The sequence below is a fragment of the Acomys minous genome, assembly GCF_964271855.1.
Source record: "Acomys minous genome assembly, chromosome: 3".
Classification (NCBI taxonomy): Eukaryota; Metazoa; Chordata; class Mammalia; order Rodentia; family Muridae; genus Acomys; species Acomys minous.
Window position 1 is genome coordinate 3460017 of NC_140485.1, and position 23724 is coordinate 3483740.

Here is a 23724-nt window from a genome sequence, read left to right on the forward strand (position 1 = left end):
TTTAAGCTTCAGATCACTATTCAGATAAAGGTATTAAAATCATCATGCAGTGTAGTTTCTGCTCTTTTTTATTTAATGTATTTATCCCTGACCTACATCCAAATGTCCCTTACAGGAAATTCTTTTAATTACAGTTGTAGATGTGAATTGAACATTGTCCTCCTCCATTGAAACTGATTTTCGTCAGTGCTCTCTGTCATCACACACATTTTTGGTATTTTTACCTTCCTCTCATATACTTGCACATCATGAAATAACATAAAGAAAAATAATAGTAAAAGCTACAGTGGCACTGGCAAGCCGCCTTGTGAAGGCCCTCAGTTGGGACTGAACGTATGGAAGCACATGAGGAAAGGGTGCCATGGAGCAGAGCGCCAGCCAGCGCCCTGATCTTCTTATCCCTGACCTGCCTTTTCTGTCCCTACAGTTAAGTTGTTAAGCAAGAGTCTGAGCTGTGTTATATTTTATCGCCAAAGAAAAAGTTATGTTTACTCAAAACTCTACCAACCCTATATAAAGTTGCAGCTGGATGAATTGGCCCTTCGATAATAAGTACCTATTTGCCAGTTAAAAATTGGTTCAATAATTTCATATTTATCTGTTATAATCATGTATGTATTTGGAGAAAGATGATAAAAATTCACATATGCTTAAGAGTACATACTCTAATAATTTAAAAAGCCCATATAACACTTAGAAATAGTGAAACAAACACATATAGGCTACTAATAAAAATAAAGCAAATATTTGGTATTTTGGAGGTGAACATGGAATTTTCTAAAATCTCTTAAATCCCCATTTTTAATCAAGCGTTCCTTCATTGAGGACCCGTCTACATGTAAAATGTCAGCATCTGTTCTGGAGCTTGTGCCACCAGCCGGATAATTTTGGGCAAAAACACTTTAGCTCATTAAAATCTTCACAGTAATATTGAAAAAATGAGCACAGTCACTTGAAAACCTTCTAAAGAGCTCAACATATTTTGATAGTGGGGGATGTTGCCTGCGATTTTAATCTCTGAGACAACAATGGTTCCTGAATGCAAAGCAGGATTGAAACAGATTTTCTGTGTAGATCCTTAAGAACTGAGGGTCTGTTGGTTGGTGGAAGCAGAGCGGAGCAGGTGGTGAGTGAGCACCCGGCCTCCGTGAGCGCCGTGTCCCTGGGTGCTGGGGCTGGCCTCCCCACGTGCTCTTAAATTGGGGAGTTAGGATGAAGCAGAGCTATGGGTCACCTAGCTGTCCCACCCGCCGCTAAGGATTGAAGCCACATGGCAGTCTTACAGAGAGAAATAAACGCCGCTCCCTGCTCCTTGAGGGCTAAAGTTGACTCGTAAGCATTCATTAAAGCTTCCTATGTCTTCTCAGACAGCAGCTCTTTGGTACTGTACCTGATTTTACAGGAGTTTCTTCCGAGGCTTCATAAAAGTCAGAAAGTGAAGAGGACCCATGATTAGGCTCTACCCTCTGTGCCTTCAGATTTCTAGACATGGTGTGTAGGAATTCTAGTTTGGATATCTGTCCAGGTGACTGCAGAGTCACCTGTGGTGCTCCTCGGGATGTCCAGGTTACTGCAGAGTCACCTGTGGTGCTCCTCAGGATGTACAGGCTACTGCAGAGTCACCTGTGGTGCTCCTCGGGATGTACAGGCTACTGCAGAGTCACCTGTGGTGCTCCTCAGGATGTACAGGCTACTGCAGAGTCACCTGTGGTGCTCCTCGGGATGTACAGGCTACTGCAGAGTCACCTGTGGTGCTCCTCAGGATGTCCAAGTTACTGCAGAGTCACCTGTGGTGCTCCTCGGGATGTACAGGCTACTGCAGAGTCACCTGTGGTGCTCCTCGGGATGTACAGGCTACTGCAGAGTCACCTGTGGTGCTCCTCGGGATGTCCAGGTTACTGCAGAGTCATCTGTGGTGCTCCTCGGGATGTACAGGCTACTGCAGAGTCACCTGTGGTGCTCCTCGGGATGTACAGGCTACTGCAGAGTCACCTGTGGTGCTCCTCGGGATGTCCAGGTTACTGCAGAGTCATCTGTGGTGCTCCTCGGGATGTACAGGCTACTGCAGAGTCATCTGTGGTGCTCCTCAGGAAGGAATGGTGCTGCATCAGTGGAGCGCACAGCCTTGCCATGACACCACCTGTCATCCTTGCTCAATCTTTGTTTCGGTGTCTGGGGACCTTCCCATCAATAGCACAAAGAGCTGTTGGACCGTCTTGGACCTGCTTTCTCCCTCAGACCCACTCCTCTGGCTCCCTGTTGGCCTTGCTGGCCCTCTCCTCAGGTGCCTGAGATACAGAGATGTGCTTCAGGGTTTTAGATGGAGCCTTTAAAAAAGGCAGAAGTTAGTCCATCTCTATTTGTATAGGGTAAATGCTAGAATGACTTTGGAATAGTTATATAAATAAGAAATGTATAATATATGACTAGAGGGAGAAAATACTGGCAGAAGTGGGAAAACTCAGTAAATTCTCACCAAAGATTCAAACGAAAAGCAGAGCAAAGGTGACTTAACACAGAAAGTGTAAACGTTTAGAAATACATCAAACACATTACTTACCACAATAAATACAAACCAACTCCTTTAAGGAGAGCAGACCACCACCATAGTCCTATGTAGACAACTAGGTAACATTTAAAGCAGAAATTATTAGCAGCAGCAATAATTCTACATTTACACAAACTTACCAGCTTCCAGATATATGAAGCAAAATTTGAAAAAAGACATGAGAAGTTCCTGATAAGACCATACTCATAGGAAGAAATCTTAATATAAGCTGCTGTTAATTCATGAGTTAAGCAAAAAATAAAATCTAATACAAATAAAGAAAGCATAATATAATTAGTTCAGTTGAGTGGACACACACATGTATATAGTATTTGGTGGACATGTATATTTTTATTCTTTTTTCCCCCTTTTTTATTATTAATTTATTCATATTACATCTCAGTTGTTAGCCCATCCCTTGTATCCTCCCATTCCTCCCTTCCTCCCACTTCCCCCCTACTCCCCTCCCCTATGTCTGTGTCTGAGGGGGACCTCCTCCCCCTGTATATGCTCACAGGGTATCAAGTCTCTCCTTGGTGACCTATTATCCTTCCTCTGAGTGCCACCAGGCATCCCCATCCAAGGGACATGGTCAAATATGGGACACCAGAGTTTGTGTGAAAGTCAGATCTCTTTCTCCACTTAATGGTGGAGAATGTCCTGTCCATCGGCTAGTCTGGGTAGGGGTTCAAAGTTTACTGCCTATATTTTCCTTGGCTGGTGCCATACTTTGAGGAGGACCCCAGGGCCCAGACCCACCTGTAGTTTTCCAGGACCCTCTGGATCCTTCTATTTCCTCATTCTCCCAGGCTTCTCACACCTAAAGTGTCAATAGGATGTCCTCCCCTCTGACCCACTTTCCTGGTAGGTAAAATTTTTCATGGGGACGTACCCCTTGGACTAGTGTCTCGATATAAGTGAGTATATACCATTTAACTCTTTTTGCTTCTGGGTGAACTCACTCATTATGATAATTTCTGGTTCAATCCATTTGTCCACAAATTTTGGAAATTCCTTGTTTTTAATAGCTGAGTAGTATTACATAGTGTAAATGTACCACAGTTTCTTTATCCATTCTTCTACTGAGGGACACGTAGGCTGTTTCCATGTTCTGGCTATTATAAATAAGGCAGCTATGAACATGGTTGAGCATATGTCCCTGTTGTGTGGTAGTGCATCACAGACTGGGAAAAGATCTTCACCAACCCTTCATCTGACAAAGGTCTAATATCCAAAATATATAAAGAACTCAAGAAATTAAACAGCACAAAACCAAATAACCCAATAGAGAAATGGGGCTCAGAACTAATCAGAGAATTCTCAACAGAGGAATATCAAATGGCTGAGAAACACTTAAAGAAATGCTCGACCTCCTTAGTCATCAGAGAAATGCAAATCAAAACAACTCTAAGATTCCATCTTACACCCATCAGAATGGCTAAGATCAATAACTCAAGCAACACCACATGCTGGCAAGGATGTGGGGAGAGAGGAACACTCCTTCATTGTTGGTGGGAATGCAAACTAGTACAGCCACTTTGGAAAGCTATCTGGCGCTTTCTCAGGAAACTGGGACTAGGGCTTCCTCAAGACCCAGCCATTCCACTCCTTGGAATACACCCAGAATATTTTTTAATTTAACAGCTAAGATACATGTTTTTAGAAGCCACACAATATTAACAAGTTGGCCAGTTTGTGTCAGCAGAGATGCATGATTTGTACTATAACGTATTCTATGATTATGATAAAAAATAAGGATGACAAAAATTTTAAAAAGAAAAACAAGAAACCCAAACTAGTCGTAAATAAAACTGAATATCAGAGTTACTGGAATGTAGCTGAACTCCTTTCTGAAGGACGAGGCACGCACGACTGTGCATGTGTGTACGCGAGTTGTGGCAGGTGTGTCCTGTCCACAATGAAAAGGGAAGGTAGCGTAATACCATAGCACTTGAACTGAAAAGCTAGGAAAACTGTAAGATTGCGGGAGTATACCAGAAAATGAAAATAAACACAACACAAAAGAGACAGCAACCTAAAAATATTCTTATATTTATGGTTGTGAGCCTAGCCTTTAACGGCTGAGCCATCTCTCCAGCCCCCTAAAAATATTCTTTATAAACACTAACAAAGCTAGATGAACGGGCAAGACTGATGAAGGAAACTGTGTGGGGAAACACAAGTAAATGGACAATGTGATCATTCAAATACTATCAGAGGTAATTTGCATAAACTTATAAGAACAAGGGATTAATTTCTAGCTGTACTTAACAGAGACCCTTTCTTTTCCAACCTGTTCCATAGAGAAAGAACACTCTCTGTTGTCTCTGTACCTACCTGGTGCTACTCTGATAACAGACCCAGACAAAAATCAGTATGATAAAAGCAAAATTAGAGACCGGCTCAGTAAAAAAAAAAAGTGTATAAGCAAAAACCCCTAAATAAAACATTAGCAAAGGGAATGACAGCAATAGAAAAATATGCATGAGAAGTCCAGGCGTGCTCCTCCCCCATAAAAACAACAAATTAGTTTTGCTTCCTGTTGCTGTGGTTAAAATACCCTGACAAAAGCAACTTGTTTTATCTCATATTACCAAGATACAGACACTCATTGTGGGGACGTCAAGGTAGCACCCACAGTCAAGAGCAGAGAACAAATTAATTCATGAATGTCTGAGTTCAGGTCACTTTCTCCTTTCTTACACATCTTGGCACCCAAGCCTCCGAAATGGGGCCGCCCACAAAGAATGGGTCTTCCAGCCTCAGTTACCACAATTAAGACAGCGTCCCCCACAGACAGGCCTATCTGGTCTAGTCAGGCCCTCACTGAGAACCTCTTACCAAGTGATTGTAGATCATATCAAATTGACCTTGAAAATCAACTATCACAAATGTTTACTGTGAGAAAAACACCAGACAGCTCCCAACTGAGGGACAGTCTATAGAACACCTGACCAGCACTCCCTGCCACGCTGCAGGCTGTCAAAGGCCTAAGCCTAAGAAATGGTGCAGCTTCATGAAGCACATAGGGAGGTGACAAGTACTGTTCCTATTTGCTGTCATAGTTGCAACAGGTATTAAAAAAAAAATAAGAAAAACCAAGGAACTCTACAGGATGCGGAGGCAGCGTACTAGGTGGGTAAAGTGCTTGCTCTGCAAGGGTGAGGACCCGAGTTCGAATCCTCGGGCCCCACATGTAACCCAGGCCTGGGGGTGTTGCCTGTAATCCCCGTGCTCCTATGAGGAGATGAGGCAGTGCCACTAGCTCATGGGCTGTCATAGCTAAGATGACCCTGGCACACATGAAGTGGACAGTAAGGGCCAGTACTCCAGAGTGGTACCCTGAAACCACAGGCACACACACACACACACACGCACACGCACACGCACACGCACATGCACGCATGCACACACTTTTTAAAAATTACAAAAAGACTTGGACATTAATACTGTTTTAGTACTGGCTTGTTAATTGTAATAAATATTCTGATGAGAGAAGCTGATGACAGAAACTAGTGTGGACTATATTGGATATTATCTCTACCTTCTTTGCATTTTTCATAAATCCTCAACAGTTTTTAAATATAATGCCTATTTAAAAAAGAACACGGGGGACAAATTGTTTAATAAAAGTATGTTAACACTAAACAAAAAAATGTGGGGTGGGACAGATGGCCCAAAGTTAAAGGTATTTGCTCTTCTTAAGGACCCTGATTTCATCCCCAGCGCCCACATGGTGCCTCGCGGCCATCTGTGGCTCTCCAGTCCCTTCCTTCGACCTTGAACACCAGGCACATACATGATGTGTGTACATACATGCAGCAAAACATTCAAAGACACAAGACAAATGCATCTTCAAAAGTTATAAAATAAGAACATGAAGTGAGCAGCCTTTACAGATAAGGTAAGGCTGGTTGTGGGTATGGATACTTGGTCTGCGTAGTGAGTTCCAGGACAGCTAGACCCTTAAAACAAAAAGAAGGCAAAGAAATTAATGAAAAGGAATTTTAAAAATACTAATTGTGCCTATCTAGTTAACCATAGTAGTGAACAAATATAGATAGCCACACTTATTCCCTCACGTCCTTGCTAAGCCTCATTGAAAGGACTGTTAAATTTAACTCCACAGGATACAGATACTGGGGAAAAGATAGTAATAACCAATTTTTAGAGATAGCAGAGAGCATGGGACATGCTAGGTGGGACAGCACTGACTGCTGGGTGGGACATGTATCCTTGACAGCTGAGAAGCAGCCTGGCTGAGCTCATTGCAGTGGGAGGGATGGCCGTATTGGGTACCTCCAGAACTAGGGGGCGGTGAGGGGCTCCACACAGGAAGCCAGTGCATTGCCTTGAGAACTGGTAGTCGGGCACAGTGACTCTCATCCTTTAACCCTAGCGTCTGGGAGGCTGAGGCGGGAGGACTGCTTGTTCGTTCTAGGCTAGCCTAGATTACAGAGTGAGTTCTAGCCCAGTCTAAGGTAAAACATGGTTGAAATACCCACCACCTTCCACAAGGAGAAGGAACTGAAGAAACAGAAGAGCGTTAGTGCTGCCCACAGGCTGCTGACTGGATTCTTGAAGGTAAAGAAGCTGGCAGTGTTTCTGGGCTGTGATCACCACTGCATGACACAAGTATAGAGATGCAGTCCTGAAAGCAAAGGAGTTAGATGAGAAAAGAGTTTACCTACTTTCTCAGCAAAAGTGAGCTTTTTAGGAAAACCATTTCCTGGAGTTTGAGTCGTAGGAATAAGAAAACGGCATAAGCCAGGTGTGGTAGTGTATCTCTGTGGTCCTGACCTCAGGAGGCTAGAGAACTGCAGGCCAGCCTGACGGACAAAGCAGATCTGAGGTCAACCTGGGCTGTACAGTGAGATGCCATATCAACAAAACAAAACAACCAACAAAAATAAAGCCAAAATCTGGGCTTCAATACTCAGGACTTAAATACTAGGAGAGAAGTGGCTCCTGCAAACTGTCCTTGACCTATGCACATGGCACCTGTGCATATACACACATACACACATACACACATACATACACACATACACACATACACACACACACACATACACACATACACACACATACACACATACATACATACACACACACATACACACACACACACACACGTGCGCACGCTTGTGCGCGTGCACACACACAGATGCACATGCAAAATAAGTAAATTTTTAAGCCTTAATCTACAATCCAAAATACCAATGTTCAAAACGTGACGGAACTCCTAAGGCATCATGCCTGCATGGACTGTTTCCACTGATCCCTGGGCATGTGGAGCTTTAGGAAGGCTTAGCGGGCTGGAGGTGTCACTTGGTGCTAGAGCACTGGTTTAGTATTTGTGAGGTCAAAGGTTGGATCCCCTATGAACAGATTGAACTGGAGAAATGGTTATATAATTGAAGAAATTGAGAAAAATAGATATTTAAGGATGTAAATATGTGAGTGGCATGCAAATCTGTGCCGTTATTCTGTGTGAGTGAAGATTGATGGGACGGAAGGGCAGCATCCTGTGGGCCCTTGAGCACTTGCAGGCCATGGCGTGGAAAGCTGGTGAATGAGGGGAACCCGGTGCTTGTCAACCTGGGGGTCAGATAGTGAAGCATTCCGTCCATCAAATGCTGCCGGGTGCTGAAAATTAAATGCTGTTGTTAAGCACTGCGGAGGCCATTGGTAGGCTGGAGGGGCTGAGAGCACAGTGGGGCTAAGCTTTTATAGAGAGAGTGAGCTCTGAGCAGTCTCCAGAGCGTTTGAAAACTCTGCTCAGCTAAAGGTTTGGAGAATACCCTCTCTATGGGTGTAGGGGGAGAGAGGAAGAACTCTAAGAGTAGGGTGTGAGGAAGAATTATTCACAGCCCAACGAAATTCAGAAGCATGAGAAGTGAGAAAAACATCACGTGATGCTGCTAGCTGCTGATTATTCTATATAACAGAATATAGTGCATGTGAGAGAAATATTTTTGCTATGATGCAGCACTCCAGTGCCTTAAATGTATTTCTGGCAGTCAGAAAATTTTCTCTTTTCTCTTAAAAAAAAAAAAAAAGGAAACCTCCATGGCCTGGCAAGATGGCCCAGTAGGTCAAGGCGCTTCCTGTCAAGCCTAAAGATGTGAGTTGATCATCAGAACCTAAGCAAGAGGAGGGAACCAACTTCCAAAGTTGTCCTCTGACCTCTGCAGGCCATACCTTGTGCATGCACATATACACAAGGAAATAATAAACAAACAAATAAATGTCATCAAAACAATTTAAGGGGCCAGCAAGGAAAGGCACTTGCTACCAAGCCTAAAGACCTGAGTTAGACTCCCGAGGCTCATGTGGTAGAAGGAGAGGACCAACTGCTACAGGCTGATGACCCTGAGTTTTCCGGTTGCCTGTCCCCATGGTGCCTGTACACACCCTCACCCTCCATCTGCTTCCTCCACATACACATTTACAAAGTAACAAAGACAAAAGATAAGATAAAGTGAACTCCGGAGGCTCGTGGTGCCTGTAAGGAGAGGTGGTGCCTGTGTCACTGAATTCATGAGGCATTTGTTTCAGACCATGAAACTTTTCTCTTAAATTAACTGTGAGTTGGAGGATGCACTTGGGCTCTGGACTGCTCACACTACCCTTCTCTCCTAGGCCTTTGCCCACACAGGCTCTGATAAGCTGCACACACTACAACCCAAGCCGTTTGCTTGCTCACTTTGTCCATACACGAATCACATGATACTTCATGCTTAATATATGTAACTCACTAGAAAACTGCAAATGAAAACATCAGCAAGGTACGACCCCTTCCCTCGCAGCATGGACACAGAGTTGAAACGGTCATAGCCAAGTCCTAGTGGGGATATGGAACACGTGGCACTTTTTCCTCCACTCAGAGTGATACTGACTGTACTGGTTCATGGAAATGCTACTTCAGAAAATGGCCTCAGTCTCTTTTCTTCTCTTGAACATGTCCTGAAACATGCACTTACATGACAACCCAGGATCTCACTCCAGTTATTTACCAAAGAGAAATGTCAGTATCTGTTCACACAGACACCTGCATGTGAACGTTCCTGAAAATTTTACTTCTAGTTACTCAAAATAGGAACCAATCTAAATGTCCTTCAGCAGATGAAGAGATGAACCCTGATCTCTCTCAAACTGGAATGCTAACCAGCAGTCAGAGGGCGCAGACTCCCCGCGTACACAGTCTTAGGGAGTATTCTCATGTGTGTTCTGCTGAGTAAGAGAAACCAGGCAGAAAGGCTGATTACTGGAATTCAGTTTATATGAGATAGTGGAAGGGGCAGGGCAGTAGGGACAGAACACAACACAGCAGCTATCTCGTGCTTAGAATGAGGAATAGGCTAACTGTGAGGGCTGTGCTTCAGACGATGGAACTGGTTATGACCATTACCCGACTGCATGAATTCCTTTGACCCAACGGGGCAGAAAGTTTCTTGTGTGCAAAGTCTATGCTCAATAAACCACAAATGTCTCTCTGTCCTGAGACTTCGGGTTGCCTACTGTCATGGTAGCCATCCTACTCAAAATCTCCCTCATCTTGCCCGCTTTGTAAAATCCCTCACATGATCACCCTAGGCATACATCATTTCTTGTTGGGCTTGTGTGAAAGAATCAAGTGTTTGACCTTTTAAAACTGCTTCTCTTTTTCTGTTCTATCAAGTTCTCAGCCATTTAAAAAAATCTTAATCACTGAGAATTCATGAATTTTAAGCACAGGTAATTTGCAATAATGCTAAGAAGTTATGATGACGAAATCAAAATCCTGCTGACAGAGTTACTTCCACACTTTCTCCACAGATAGCAGAGAGTGCCTTGCAGACGACTGCAGCATAATTGCTGGAGGGAGCCTAACTGGTTGGCACCCAGACTCTGCTGCTGTGTTATGGCGGAGAGTCTTGGGAATCCTTGGGGATGTGAATAATATCCAGTCACCGAAGATCCATGCCAAGGTTTTTGGCTATCTCTACGACCTGTGGTACAAACTGGCCAAGGTGTGTTCTGCTGTTACATCTTACATCCAGAATAATTAATATATATCATTTAACATAAAAACTATTGACCATATTCTGAAATGCAAATTAGACATTCAGATGAAGCATGTTTGATTGCTCAAGAGTAAATCATAAGATCCGTAGTTTTAATACTTTACTAAATGCCTATGAATTATTTCATTTAGTGCAAAAGTATGTTAGTAGAAGATATTAAGATAGGATACTATGTGGCTTCATTATTCACTTTAGTAAAGTGATGTTATTTTGATTGTATAAAGTTCAGAAAATACAGAAAACCATGGAGAAGACATTTATATATCCATTTTATAGAATAATCAGTATTAATATGCAAAATATATCTTTCCATGGATAAAAACATTTTACAATACAAAAATTCTTAGAATAGGTATAGTTTTCATCTTGCCTTTTGTTTTGATACTAAGTGTATATTTTCCATCATTGAATATTTTTCTAAAGCATGACTTATGTTCATATAGCATAATTTATGAAATCATTTCTTACCATTTGGAGTTCTGGATCTCCCTAGGTGTTCACGTGATTGAAAAGTAATGCCGTTCTTTTGTGTTTAAAGCTTCAGCTACATATAGTAAGCCAGACACATTCTAAAAGGAGCAGAAAATATAATAAAAGGAAAACCTGTAAATACTCCTTATTTCTCATTCTTTGAACAAAAACATGGAAGCAGTTTTTTGTTTGTTTTGTTTTGTTCGTTTTTGGGTTTTTTGTTTTTTGGATGTTTTTTGTTTTTGTTTTTGTTTTTGGCTGTGCAAGGCAGTGTTGCTGTGTAGTTGTAATAAGCAGATGTTCCCTTGCCCATAGATCCGAGATAACCTCGCAGTAAGCCTGGATAACCAGTCCTCTCCGTCTCCTCCGCCCCTGATTCCACCACTCAGAATGTTCGCATCGTGGCTGTTTAAGGCAAGTGTTCATGCTTTTATTGCCATTTCCTCTTCCTTTCTGAAATTGAGTTTAAAAACTGTAATTGCCCGAGACTGCATGTTTTGAAGACGGGCTGGGTCTTACTGCAGCCAGCACGTCCCACATCTCCAAACAAGTCTTCAGGAAAACTGAGGAGGAAATGAAATGTTGACATGCTCTGCGTCTGGGCTTGATTTAATCTGGAAACATCGTCTTCTTGGCAGGCTACAACTCTGCCAAGCGAGTACAAGGAAGGCAAGCTGCAAGCCTACAAACTGATCTGCGACATGATGACCAGACGCCAGGATGTCCTGCCAAGCTCGGATTTCCTGGTGCATTTTTACCTTGTGATGCACCTGGGATTAACCAGCGAGGACCAGGTATCCTGTGACTCCTTTATCATGGCGGGGAATTGCTCGTCACATTTTATTTGTACCAGGGCTTCTGACAGTATACCAGAAATGCTTAAATCCTCAGCGGCTCCTGCACTTCACACGTGAGGTCTTCGAAAGCGTGGTCCGGGCTTATCACTTTCTTGCTCCCCCCTCCATCGGCTCTGTGTGTACTAACTGCGTCTGATTTTTATTCCGAGACTCATGTGACCCAGTCTCTGCCTTTGTTGTCAACTTCAAAGTGGGATCGCAGCTAGTTTTCCTCTGTGGTTCTGGCCAATTTAAAAGTATTTGGAAGTTTGTGTTTTAGTAGTTGGATTCTTTTTATGAGGTACAATCTCCTATGAATTAAGGCTCTTTAGCCTTATTTCTTGATGATTTTTTTCCAAAGAAATAGTAGTTTTGGTTAGGTAGGAACAAAAAGGCCCAAGACTTTCACAAAGCCCTCTTTGTAGATCCTGGATTTAGGATTTTTTATAGGATGTGGCCAGTATCACCTGGGAAGTCCCCAGCACTTGTGCGGGACAGGAGGTGTGATGCGGATAGTCCTGTGGACTTGTGAAGACTGTTCTTGTTATATTTATTGTATGTGTGGGGTGTGGGCCATGAGTGCCAGAGCTCAAGGATGGCGGTCAGAGGACAGCTTGCAGCAGTTCATTCTCCTGCCGGGTGGGTCTCGGGGACTAAACTCAGGTCACCAGATTTAGGGGCAGGCCTGGAATTTATTTATTTATTTGTTTGCTCGCTTTTCTTTAGAAAGTACTTGAGTCTTTCTGGTGCCCGAGAAGTGGTCGTAACATACTATCCCAGTGAGTCTTTCTTGTCATGTTTACTCTGAGCAGCATTAGAAGACACTGATGATAGCAGCTGAGTTTCGACTCATAGCTTCATTCATTTTTTAAAATAGACATCTAAGGAAGGACATTAAGTACAGTCACTTGTTTTCTCTGCTTAACTGCTTCCAGCTGCCCCTGCAGGTAGAAGCGTCTCGTACAGAACCATGCAGTGCAGGGCATGTGGGAGATTCATGGGTAAAAGCGGGAAAGAGAATCAACTTGAGAGACAGGGGTGGGCTCCCTCAGTGTGGGAACCACAGGAAGAAAGCTGACTCAACAACACTGTGTTAAAGTAGTGTTTTGGTAAGATTGTTCATGGAAAATATATTATTTGTCAATAATGATCAACTGTAGAATTTTCTGACTTACTAAAAAACAAATCTGAAATCAGCACAAAGCAGTAGTTCTTAGAATGAGTTTTTTAGGAAGTCCCATAAAGAGATGTGACTTTAAAATTGTATTTGTTTGAAGATGTGTTGGTGTGAAAATGAGACATTAAAGCATGAAGTAAGGATGATAGTGTTTAAGAACTCAAAGAAGTATCAGAATGTTTTTGTGAATTGTTTTTAAATGTTTTACAGTCAGGAAAAGGTGTTGAAATCATGTACTTAAAATTGTCTTTACATTTTTAATGTACACCATGTTTTCAATTAAATGAAGACAGCGATCTTTTGTAGATTTGTTATAAAATATCGTAAGTCTTAAAAGACAGCCCAGTGCCAGCAGCAGCACCACTGTGCAGACTGCAGGACAGAGGGACGATGTCATATCTCTCTCTCAGAATTAACCCATTGTGTACACCAGCAGGAGCCTGGGTTTTTAATGTGGCTTTAATAGAATTAGCTATTTTTCTTTTTTTTTTTTAACCTTTAACCTTAACAATTATTAGTATATATTTTAGAAGCCTGATTGTCTGCCAAACAGAATTACCCTAAGTGAACTTTATTTCTCTGCCAGAAGAAACTTCCATAAAGTCCTTCTAATGAAAGAAGCCTTTCTCATTTAAGTAAGAAATGTCTCTGGTTAATTAGTTTAACTTTTGGCCCACATGTCTAAATAGATCATGGTGGTTGTTTTAGAACTTATATGTACTTCTGGAAACACATGCTATATTCATTATAAAAAGAAAAGAAAACATTTGCTACAGAGAATACAGTTAAATTCAATTTTTTAATTCATCTCCATGCACCTGTGGCTGGTACCATGTCAAGGCTTGTTTTCAATCTGTGAGAGTCGCCACGAACCACACTGCCATGTTTATCATAGCATGATGAAAAGTATTTGTTTATGCAAAAGAAGAAGTCTGAAGACTGTTGTTTTTAACAAAATCTCAATCGTTCCATTTACCAACAAAAGTGCAGGAGGCAGATGCTGGGGTAAAAGCCTGCTAGCTCAGAGAGCAAAGCATCCAGGTGGCCTCCTCCTCAGCTGACGTCCGCAACCCAAGGCCCTTTTACATGCCATCTCAAAACAAAACAAACAAACAAACAAACAAACAAACAACCCTCCAACTAAATGCTTCTTCCTTCTACTTCTTGTGTGTCTCTCTGTCCTTCCTCCTGACTTCCTACTGTCGAGGGTTTTTCCGATGTTCACTTTCTCAGCTGGTCACTTGTTCTACCTCTTGACCTCTGGTTGACTTTATTTAATCCTGTTTACAGTATTCAAGCAGAAAGATCTTGGATTAAAGCTGTGTGCTAGGGCTGAGCCACACCACGATTAAAGCAGGGTTTTCCAATAAATAACACAATCTTGAGGTTCACGGTGTGATCAGATATCTTGCAGCAAAAAACTGTCCTTTGCTTTAAAAATAAGTAATAGCAAATACTAATGTTAGCTATTTAAATTAAATATATGAATAAATAAATTAAATATAATGTTATATAAATATTTAAATTAAAAATTAATATTTTAATTTAGCTTTTACTGGTTTTTACAAATGAAACACAGGACGTGTTTTTTCCCTTTGGCCTCTGGGTGGCACCCTTGTCTGCTCAATTCAGCTATATGTTTTAAGAGTCAGAGCCCTTGTAGTGTGTGCAACATGGTGTTTTACAAAATCCTCTCCTGAATGTGAGAGTATCAAGGTTGCATCCGCAGTGCTCTGTAAAATGCTTAGATACAAACAAATACTAAGATATTAGTTATCTTTTCAAACATAATGATGCTTGTAATAACTCAAGTGTAAAATTCATCCATAAGGTACACCTCTTAAATTGCCCTCTGGCCTTGTGTACAATCACGTAAAAGCACAGATTTATCTATTATGGTACCAAATTTGTCATGTAAGCCAAACAGCAGGATAGCCTTTCTGTCTCACTATATATGTAGTGTGGTTTTGTAGTTTGTATGATTGAAAAAAATCCATAAAATGGAAGGGCTTTTTCCCCCCATGATAAGGATACTCACCCCGCCCCAGTTTTTTAAGACAAGGTCTCATTATGTAGCCTTGGCTGTGTTGGAACTCACTATGTAGATGATTCTGGCTTCCAGCTCATAGAGAACTGCCTGCCCCCTCCCACGTGCTGGCATTAAAGACGTGCACCATGATGTGCATCGCCGTGCCTGGCATTAAAGGCGTCCACTGCCGTGCCTGGGCCTGGATTTTTTTTTTTTCTTTTTTCAACGTTATTACTCTTGTCACTGCTTCAAAGCTAATTAGGATCATAAGCACCTTCTCAGTAATGATCAGTTATGAACTCCGTGTGACTTGCAGGACTACTCAGCCCATGAAGGCCCTTCTGGCTGGCCTCCTCTGCTCGGCTGCATTGCGCAGGGTACGGGGGTGGAGGTTGATGATGTCCACTTCTCCTAGATAAAAATGCCAGACTCAGTACCAGGAACAGTGTGATGTCCCACTGATTCCTCTCCACAGCTCACCTGGATAAATATCATGACCTATTTTATGAATAATGAAAGTTCAAAACATCTTGAGAAGTTTTGCCAAATGCCACATATTCAAAAGGTTGTTAGAATTCACAGAAAAGCTTTACTTAACCCCTTGGGCATGTCTTTTTCACTGATTGACAGGTAACATGTTAATCAGACATCCCTTGACCTTATTCCTTCGTGTTTTAGTTCTGCCTGGCCACAGTCCCTTCCATGCCGTCGTCCTCTGAGAGTCCCCTCTGACCTGCAGGCCCCATCTCAGCTCTCGGCCGCTCTTCAGTCTCTTGTCTAAAGCTGTTCTTGGTTGTTCTTAGTTTGTCCTAATGTTTAAGCAGCTTTTTCACCTCAGTCTTTCCCAAAATATTTTGACATGAAAGGAGCTATGATTTGGATTTATTAAAAACATTTCTATTAATTTCATGATTATTTAAAACATATGGAAAGATCAATATGTGTGAAATGGAAAAGGACAGTTGAGGAAAGGAATTTTATTTTCATGTTTGTAAGAACATATATCAAAGACTGGAAAGTTTTCTTTTCTTAAAATAAGTAAACTATTTTTTAACAATGACTTACAGATTTACCGTCTTAATGTAATTTAATTTGTCTGTTAGACATCAAAGTTAAGTTCTCTTTTAAATGCAAAGCTTACAGTAATACAAAGTTATTGTTGCAAATTTGCATATAGAAATTTCGGGAAATGTGGATATTTGTCATTGTAGTCTATAATGTTACATTATCGTATTTTCTGAGGCAGCAAATAATAAAAGAAGCATAAAGCTTTCCTCAGGTGAAGAAGATACGTAGTTCTTCTCTCGAATAGCCACTGATGTACAAATCTTAAACATACCAGCAGAATGTCATGATATGGTGGCGCGAGTTGGGATGAAGCAGGAAGAGCCTTCGTTTGGGCTAAATTCTAGTCTTGGCCTTCGTTCCTCAGCCAGGTCCTGTGGGTTCGCCATGCTCTGCTTGCATAGGCGTAAGAGGGAGCATCGCTAAGGAGGCTTACTTCCCTTGGTAAACACAGATCCTCATGTGAACACCAAGGGCAGTCAACACCAGGAGCTCCAAGAACCCATGTACTTCACTTTTCCAGCAACTAAAAATATTGCTTTTGTTTTGTTACTCATCTGTCACCTTATTTTTTAAAATAATGATTTGACTGGAAAACATACTTACACACTATGAAAATTTACAAGTGGTGAAACATCCACTCCCTGTGTTGTGGGTCAGCCATAAGTAGTGTTTGCTTTGCTCTGTATGCCCATGACCCAGAAATGTGGGCCTCTGTTCATTGGTGCGCTCTCTACTGGCCTCTCACCTAACTCCATGAAGGACCATGGGACTCTGGACTCTGCATGGGCCCGTCTCCTTGCAACTGAGTTAGCATAGCACTTTAAAGACGTGGGGAACAGCGGGACGGTATCTTCAGGGAGCTGGGTCCTCCCGTATGTGGCTGTTCTGCACAGACACTGGCGTCACTGCAGGCAGTGGGCTCTCTGCCAGCCCAGCCTTCTCAGGGTGCAGCTGGGAGTGCCTGCTTGCTGTCTTTTCCTTGACTGCTGATACTCACGGTTGTTTCTTTGTCACTTCTTGAATTCTGTAAGCCAGCTGATACTGCTGTCAATTCCTGTCCTCCAGGGTCTCTGAGACGTGCATTGTGTTGTCTTCAAGTAAGGTCCCGGCATAAGCAGTGACTGCTCCGTGGTGCTGCCGGGTCCTGGAAGTGCAGGATCAGCAGCAGTTCAGCTTAGCTCCTACATACACCTATGGCATTAACTTACCCAACTGGGTTTTGTTTGTTTTGCTGTTGTCGTTTCCCTTCTAACTTTAGTCACTTGTTTTGTAGCCAACAATATATCACTTGTTTTAAGAATATTTTAACTTGCTCTTTGAGTGTGCCTTTTAACTGTGCCACCATTATAAAATGTATAAATTTTGGTACTATATATAGAGAATTATTTTATCATATGAATCAAAATAAGTTTATGCTTTTTCTTAACGGATGTTACAGCCTCCTCTCAAGAGGCATATGATGGAATAATATAATAATAAACAGTCGGTTGTAAAAAGATCCCCAGGGGCTCCTCAGTGAGCGTAAGGCTCACCAGTGCGCAATGAAATCAAGGTGCAGAGGTGATACTCGTAAATTGGCCATACCTGACTCTTCTAATAACCCCAGACAGCCTGCATCATGCAGTGATGTGTAATCATTGCATCACCTTTTCTCAAACAAAGAAGTGCTCTTTGCTAGAAATTTAGCCTTAGAACCAGAAACTTGTATGCCAGATATGTGTAAGTTCCTCAGCATAGTCAAAGCTAAACTATTGTGAACATTCAGTTATAGAAAAAGGTTTTTATGCCAAACTGGGGGAGGCAGAGGCTTGGTGTCTTGTCTCATATCAAGGGAAGCAATTTTAATACCTCCCTTTTTTTTTGCAAGTTATTTTTACAAAAATTTGAACTTTAATTTGAATTTGAATTCAGTGCTGATGTGATAGAGTACATGCTTTGGCATTTAAACATTTGCATGATACCTACTAGTGTGTAATCTTGATGTGATCAGTACAAAAGCCACAGAAGGCACACCCTATGGAAGTTTCTTTTTAAAAGACATTTTAAAGCGATAGCTTTGACCCTGAGGGAAACAGGACTACTCTGAATCTGTTCCTGTTGTAGCAGTGGGTTTTTATCTTTATGCTTCAGGACATGACTTCAAAATGGCTTTGGTCGCAGTCTTTATAAAGGACATGCTCATGCTGAGAGGTATGAGACCTGAGAATGCGCTGCTCCTCACTAGCCCTAGGATCCCTCCTGACCATGAGTGACCAAGGGCACGTTAGACCTGAGAACACGCTGCCCCTCGCTAGCCCTAGGATCCTGCCTGACCATGACGGACCAAGGGCACGTTAGACCTGAAGACTGTGAGGTCCTTGAGCATTCTTGGATTTTTTTTTTTCTGGTTTACTTTTAAACATTTTCTGTATGTGTGTGGTGTTGGGGTGGGCGGGGAGTAGATGGGTTAAGGTCACATCATTCTTTCCTAAATATGTTGCAAGATTCAAGAACCTTTTGCATTGGATATTTTTCTCACAATTGGTAAAGTATTAGGGTTTGAAGGTACGAAATGCATAAGTGAGTATCTGTAATATTCATTAACTTGAGCAAAGAACTAAATGAACGATCATTGGGTGTGAAATGTCCTTGTGGCTAAGTTGCTTTGCGAATGACTCATAGAGGAGATTGGACTTGGAAGGACTTAAAGAGTGGCAGGATTTACAGGAAGAGATGCAGGATGGGGTTCACACGTCAAGGACCTTCTCAGGCGATGCTCAAGGACCAGGGACTGGAGAGAACAGTTTTGATTTAGTGCCAAATATGTGTGGATGAAACTAACGTGTGAACACCACTAAGCAAGATAGCACTGTAAAGAGTCCCAGACTGTCTGAACCGTCACAGGAGTCAGGTATAGACCATACGGGCATGACCCTTGGACCTTGCTTTCACAGCTCACTGCCCAACCTTCCACTCACTGAGTAGTTCTTATCCCACAAACAATAGAGAACGTTCAATGGTTTTGAAGAACAAAACTCAACATGACTAAAAAACAAAACTTTAAGGAGCTTACACCACAGTAACTATGTGGGATGAATTCTAATCATGAGAGGACGAGAATGAGGACAGCAAGAACTGAAAGGGAATTACAGTAGCCCAGGAGCAAGTTAGTGAGAGTTAGCGACGACTGAGACACAGAGGGTGTGTGTGTGTGTGTGTGTGTGTGTGTGTGTGTGTGTGTGTGTGTGTAGTGTTTGTGTATACTTTGCATGTTTTGTTTATATGTTTTGTGTATGTGAAATATTGAGGGCAGGTAAGATACTGAATATTGAATAGACATTGAATTGAAAGTATTCTGACAACTGAAGAGCATCCTGGCAATGTTCCCATTGCTTCTCAAAGCCAACATCAGTTCAGAAAAGCAAGATGAGCAGAGAAAAAGAAGGAAGGCTGGCACAGTAGGACAGAGCGGCTGTACAGATCGACCCATGTGAAGGCAGAGAACATGGTTCAGCATTTAGACGCCTCGTGCCTCTACCTTCCTTCACCTCGGATGCCGTCGCATCTGGCACATGTGTGTCCCCAAAGAACCCTTTCCTATTAGAAATTAGAAATGCATGGGAAAGATTTCCAGGGATATTGTCTCTACCTGAAAGTACACATTTTTTTTTAACCCTGTTGGATTCAAACAGTTGGTGTGCAAATCATAAATTTACTCAGTTACTGAAATAGAATGTCTAAAGGTCTTTGTTGTTTGACGTTTTTTGTTAGCTACCTTCCTTACTATGTGTTTCAAAACTAATCTGGCTCTTTCGTCTTTTAAAAAATATAATTGCATTCATTTAAATTCACTTGATTCAAATTAATGATATTTTACTCAATACAAAGGTTTACTTCAGGAATATAGAAAACTTTCAAGTTTTAACAAGGATTGATGAAAAAATAATGTTTCTAAGGATAGGTGGTGTGTGTTCCTCTCACTATATATATATGTGCCAGATTCAGAATGGCAAATGAATAGCACTAGGTAGTGTCCAGGGCTTTCTGTGTATTTTTCGTTTCATAGAAAAGGGCCAGCTATAGATTTGTTCAACTTTATAAAGGAAAATAAATTTCATTAGACTTCATTCATCTATCAGTGACCATAGAGACTTCAGATGGGTAGCTACAGCAAAAACCAATTAGATAGAAGGGCTTTTCTTTTATTTTCTTTTATAGCTGCATAACCAATAATTATTTTTGTTAATCTGCCAAGTTCATTTATACCCTAGTAAAGAAAGTGGAAATATGTAGAAGGTGACAGATGGCAGAGGTTTCAGTTATGAGGTTTAATATGTGTGCAGGGAACTTGTTTCATGGCTTTAAACCATGTAAGACGATGGCACAGATAGAGAGGAACAAGTCCACCTGAGCGACCAGAAACTAACAAAACCTTTTATTTACTTCATTCGCTTTAAGGATATAAAGCCATTCTTTTAAGTAAATGCATTCAATGAAGAATTCGAAGTACGCATATTCTACCATGAATCTCTTATGTATTAAATGTGACATAATATATATGAACATAATACGTACTGTATTTTCATTCCTCTGACATCTCTGTTTAGAAGAATATTTTATTTACTATAGCCTCTCCCAAGGGTCAAGTCATAAGAATCTTCCATTAATTAATGGCGTCTTGAGTGCATTTTGTCTCTTCTCAGACAGAATAAGTGTGATAGCTGGTAGGAATGGGGAAAAATTGGGGCTTTCCCTTTGTGCCAAGCCATGCATGGTCACCCCCCATTGTGGGGCAGAGTGGGTAACCAAGCGAGCTCACCTGAGACCTTGCCTGAGAGTCTGGCTCCAGCCACCAGTTTCAGAGCAGGCTTTTACTGTCTGCCGAGATGGGCTAGTGACCTTCTCACCATAGAACTGAGACTGGGCATGGGGCTGGGGACACTGCCCCCAGGTGATCTTCGGCAATAACTAAGACGATTTTGGTCGTCACAGCTGGGGCAGAGGCCCACTGGCATCTAGTATGGGGAAGCATAATCCACAGGGCCCATGAAGACCCTAAGCCCAGAATCTCCACCGTGCTGGAGAGAGAATCCTTGCTCCCGAAGAGCAGCTGAGAGACGAGCCAGGCAACACAGCGGCAAAACTCAGCAATCCCAGGAAGTACATGCACCCAGCCTCCTTAACTTACCCAGGGAATGAAAGCACGTGGAGATTTACCAGAGAGATTGAGAGAGGCAAATGTTTAAAATCGGTTATATGAAAGTGGCGGTGCTTTTTGTTTGTTTGTTTTTTCAAACATTTTACCGTGAAACGTAGCTAAATTCATTGATTTTTTTTTTAAAAAATCAATTTAAGAAGTGAAATGTAGTCTGATTAATTCAGGTAAACATGTGGGTGACCTGAGATAGATTTTGCCTAAAGCACAGTCAGGTACCTGTTGTGGTTTGAAGCTGCAAAGTTCAAGGTGCTGCTAGTCAGAACTGGAGGCCGCTTCCCTCCCCACCCAAGGCCTTATCATACCAGAGGAAGGATGGCGGAGAGGATGCCCTTGCTTGGAGCAATGCTGACATGGAGGTACAGAGAGTTGCTCCCTTAAATAGCTAATGCAGTGTTGTGTTGAAGATTAGGTCATCTTACTTTGTGAGCTGAGACTGGTAGGGAAATTCTGACTTACCTTCTGTGTGTACAGGTGTGTGTGTGTGTGTGCGTGCGCCACTCTGCCCATCTGTACCTTATTCCCTTGAGACCCACCCAGTCTTTCTGGAACATGGAGGATGCCTGGAGCTCCACCAGGCATGCCACCTCTGCTGGCTCAGGAGCAGCCCCAGTGAGCCAGTGCTGGGATTATGGTTCATGTGGCCAGGTTTTAGGTGGGTGATCGGCAGCTGAGCTCAAGTCCTCATGATTGCAAGCAAGCGCTCTTTCCTACTGAGTTATCTTCTTAGCTTCTGGAGACATTTTGTAGTGCAGTTTTCTATTCAAACATGGTAAGTGACTGACTCTGAGTGTGTAAACCTCTTTAGCGCCGCGTGGCCACCGTGGGGAAAGGGAATAGCCAGCCATGGCTTGTGCCTTGCCTCATCCATAAGTGGCTGGACGTGTGAGTTAGCAGCTGTGTGGCTCTGTTTGTTTGTTTGTTTGTTTGTTTGTTTTGCCACTTAGTCTGAAGTGGGTTCCCAATGGCTCTGTCTGGGTCTTTTGTAGAAGAAGATGTTGCCCTTCATTGTCACTGGCACTCTCACCACCCAGTTCTCCTGAGGCTTAGGCTGTAGTTGGTTTACCTACAGGAACCATCTTTTCTCATTTAGAACTCTGGAGGTTTTTAAGAGAACTCATGTTGTTCTCTAGACAAAGAGGCACGCCAGAGGGATGGATTCTGGAAGTGTCACAGGACCTGACGCTACACTAGGGAAGAAAGGACACTTAAGCGTCCATCTGCAGGGCAAGAGTTGTTGATTTTCAGTCATGACTGTGGCTTAGAGTCTGTGAGGACATATGTGGGTACAAGAAATGCATGTTCGGTGGCAGGTTTTCTTCCTATAAGAACATGTTCTCTTTGTATGTAACAGCCCCCTCCCCGATTTCTTTTTACTGTAAAACAGTAAGCAGTAGTGGGCTGATTGCAGATTGTTCAGCTATTAGTGCTGTTTACTGTAACACATTTCAGAGAGAACATTGTTTTATAAAGAAACAATAAACAACAAATTTCCTTTTGTTCTCTCATGGAAAAATATTCTCTGGTAGGTATTTGTGGGCTAGAAAAATTTGAGCAAAAGAGAACCTTCTAGTAAAGAGACATAACAGTAACATCACCGTTGCTACTCATACTGGAGTGTGTGTGTTGAACCCATGCAGCACGGTCCCTTTGTCAAGACGTAATGCCACGTGTCCTCTAGCCGGTCTGTCTTGGTCCCCATGGCGCGTTTGTTGTTCCTATGCAGAAGTCTGCACTCTGGCCTGCTGTCACCCAGCCACATGTAGCGGTCTCCTGGCCTGAGAAGCAGGGAGGCAGTGACTTGACTTATTAAATGCCTATGCAGGATGTTGCAAGTGGCTTGGTTTTCATTTTAAGCTTTATTTTTTTATTGTAATTGCTTCTTTTATTGATATGAGTAGGTTTTTTCTTTTTCTTTTATTTAAAGTAGCTTTCTATTCCCACATAATATATCCTGATTATGACTGCCCCTCCCTCCACTCCTCCACACTCCTCCCCTTCTCCCCTCCTATCTAGATCCAGCCCTTTCTGCCACTAGAAAACAGCCTTCTAAGGGATAATAATAATAGTAATAATAATAATAGTAATAATAATAATAATAAATAGTATAAAATATAATACAATAAGACAAAACAGAAACCAGCACATTGAGGTAGGACAAAACAGACAGGCTGAAGCCTAAGAAGAATCAGACACAGATGCCAAGACCCACTCACTCGCACTCTCGGCAATCCCATACAGATATTAAACTAGAAACTTTAATATATACACAAAGAACCTGTAGAGTAAAAGAGAGAGAGAGTGCATTAAGAATAGGATAATATTTATAAAA

The 23724-nt window shown here is 42.0% G+C and overlaps 1 protein-coding gene across 5 annotated transcripts in view; it reads left to right on the plus strand.

Moving 5' to 3' along the window:
• RALGAPA2 (Ral GTPase activating protein catalytic subunit alpha 2) overlaps nucleotides 1-23724 on the plus strand; it is a 279884-nt gene that overhangs the window by 114301 nt on the left and 141859 nt on the right. For all 5 annotated transcript variants that reach the window (XR_014778094.1, XM_084776127.1, XM_084776128.1 and 2 more), the window contains 3 exons: nucleotides 10370-10563; nucleotides 11404-11502; nucleotides 11727-11882. Coding sequence is in view for 4 of the 5 variants with exons in the window: in XM_084776127.1 (XP_084632253.1) it covers nucleotides 10370-10563; nucleotides 11404-11502; nucleotides 11727-11882 (449 nt within the window). In the remaining variant the exon portion in view is untranslated. The remainder of the gene's footprint in view (nucleotides 1-10369; nucleotides 10564-11403; nucleotides 11503-11726; nucleotides 11883-23724) is intronic.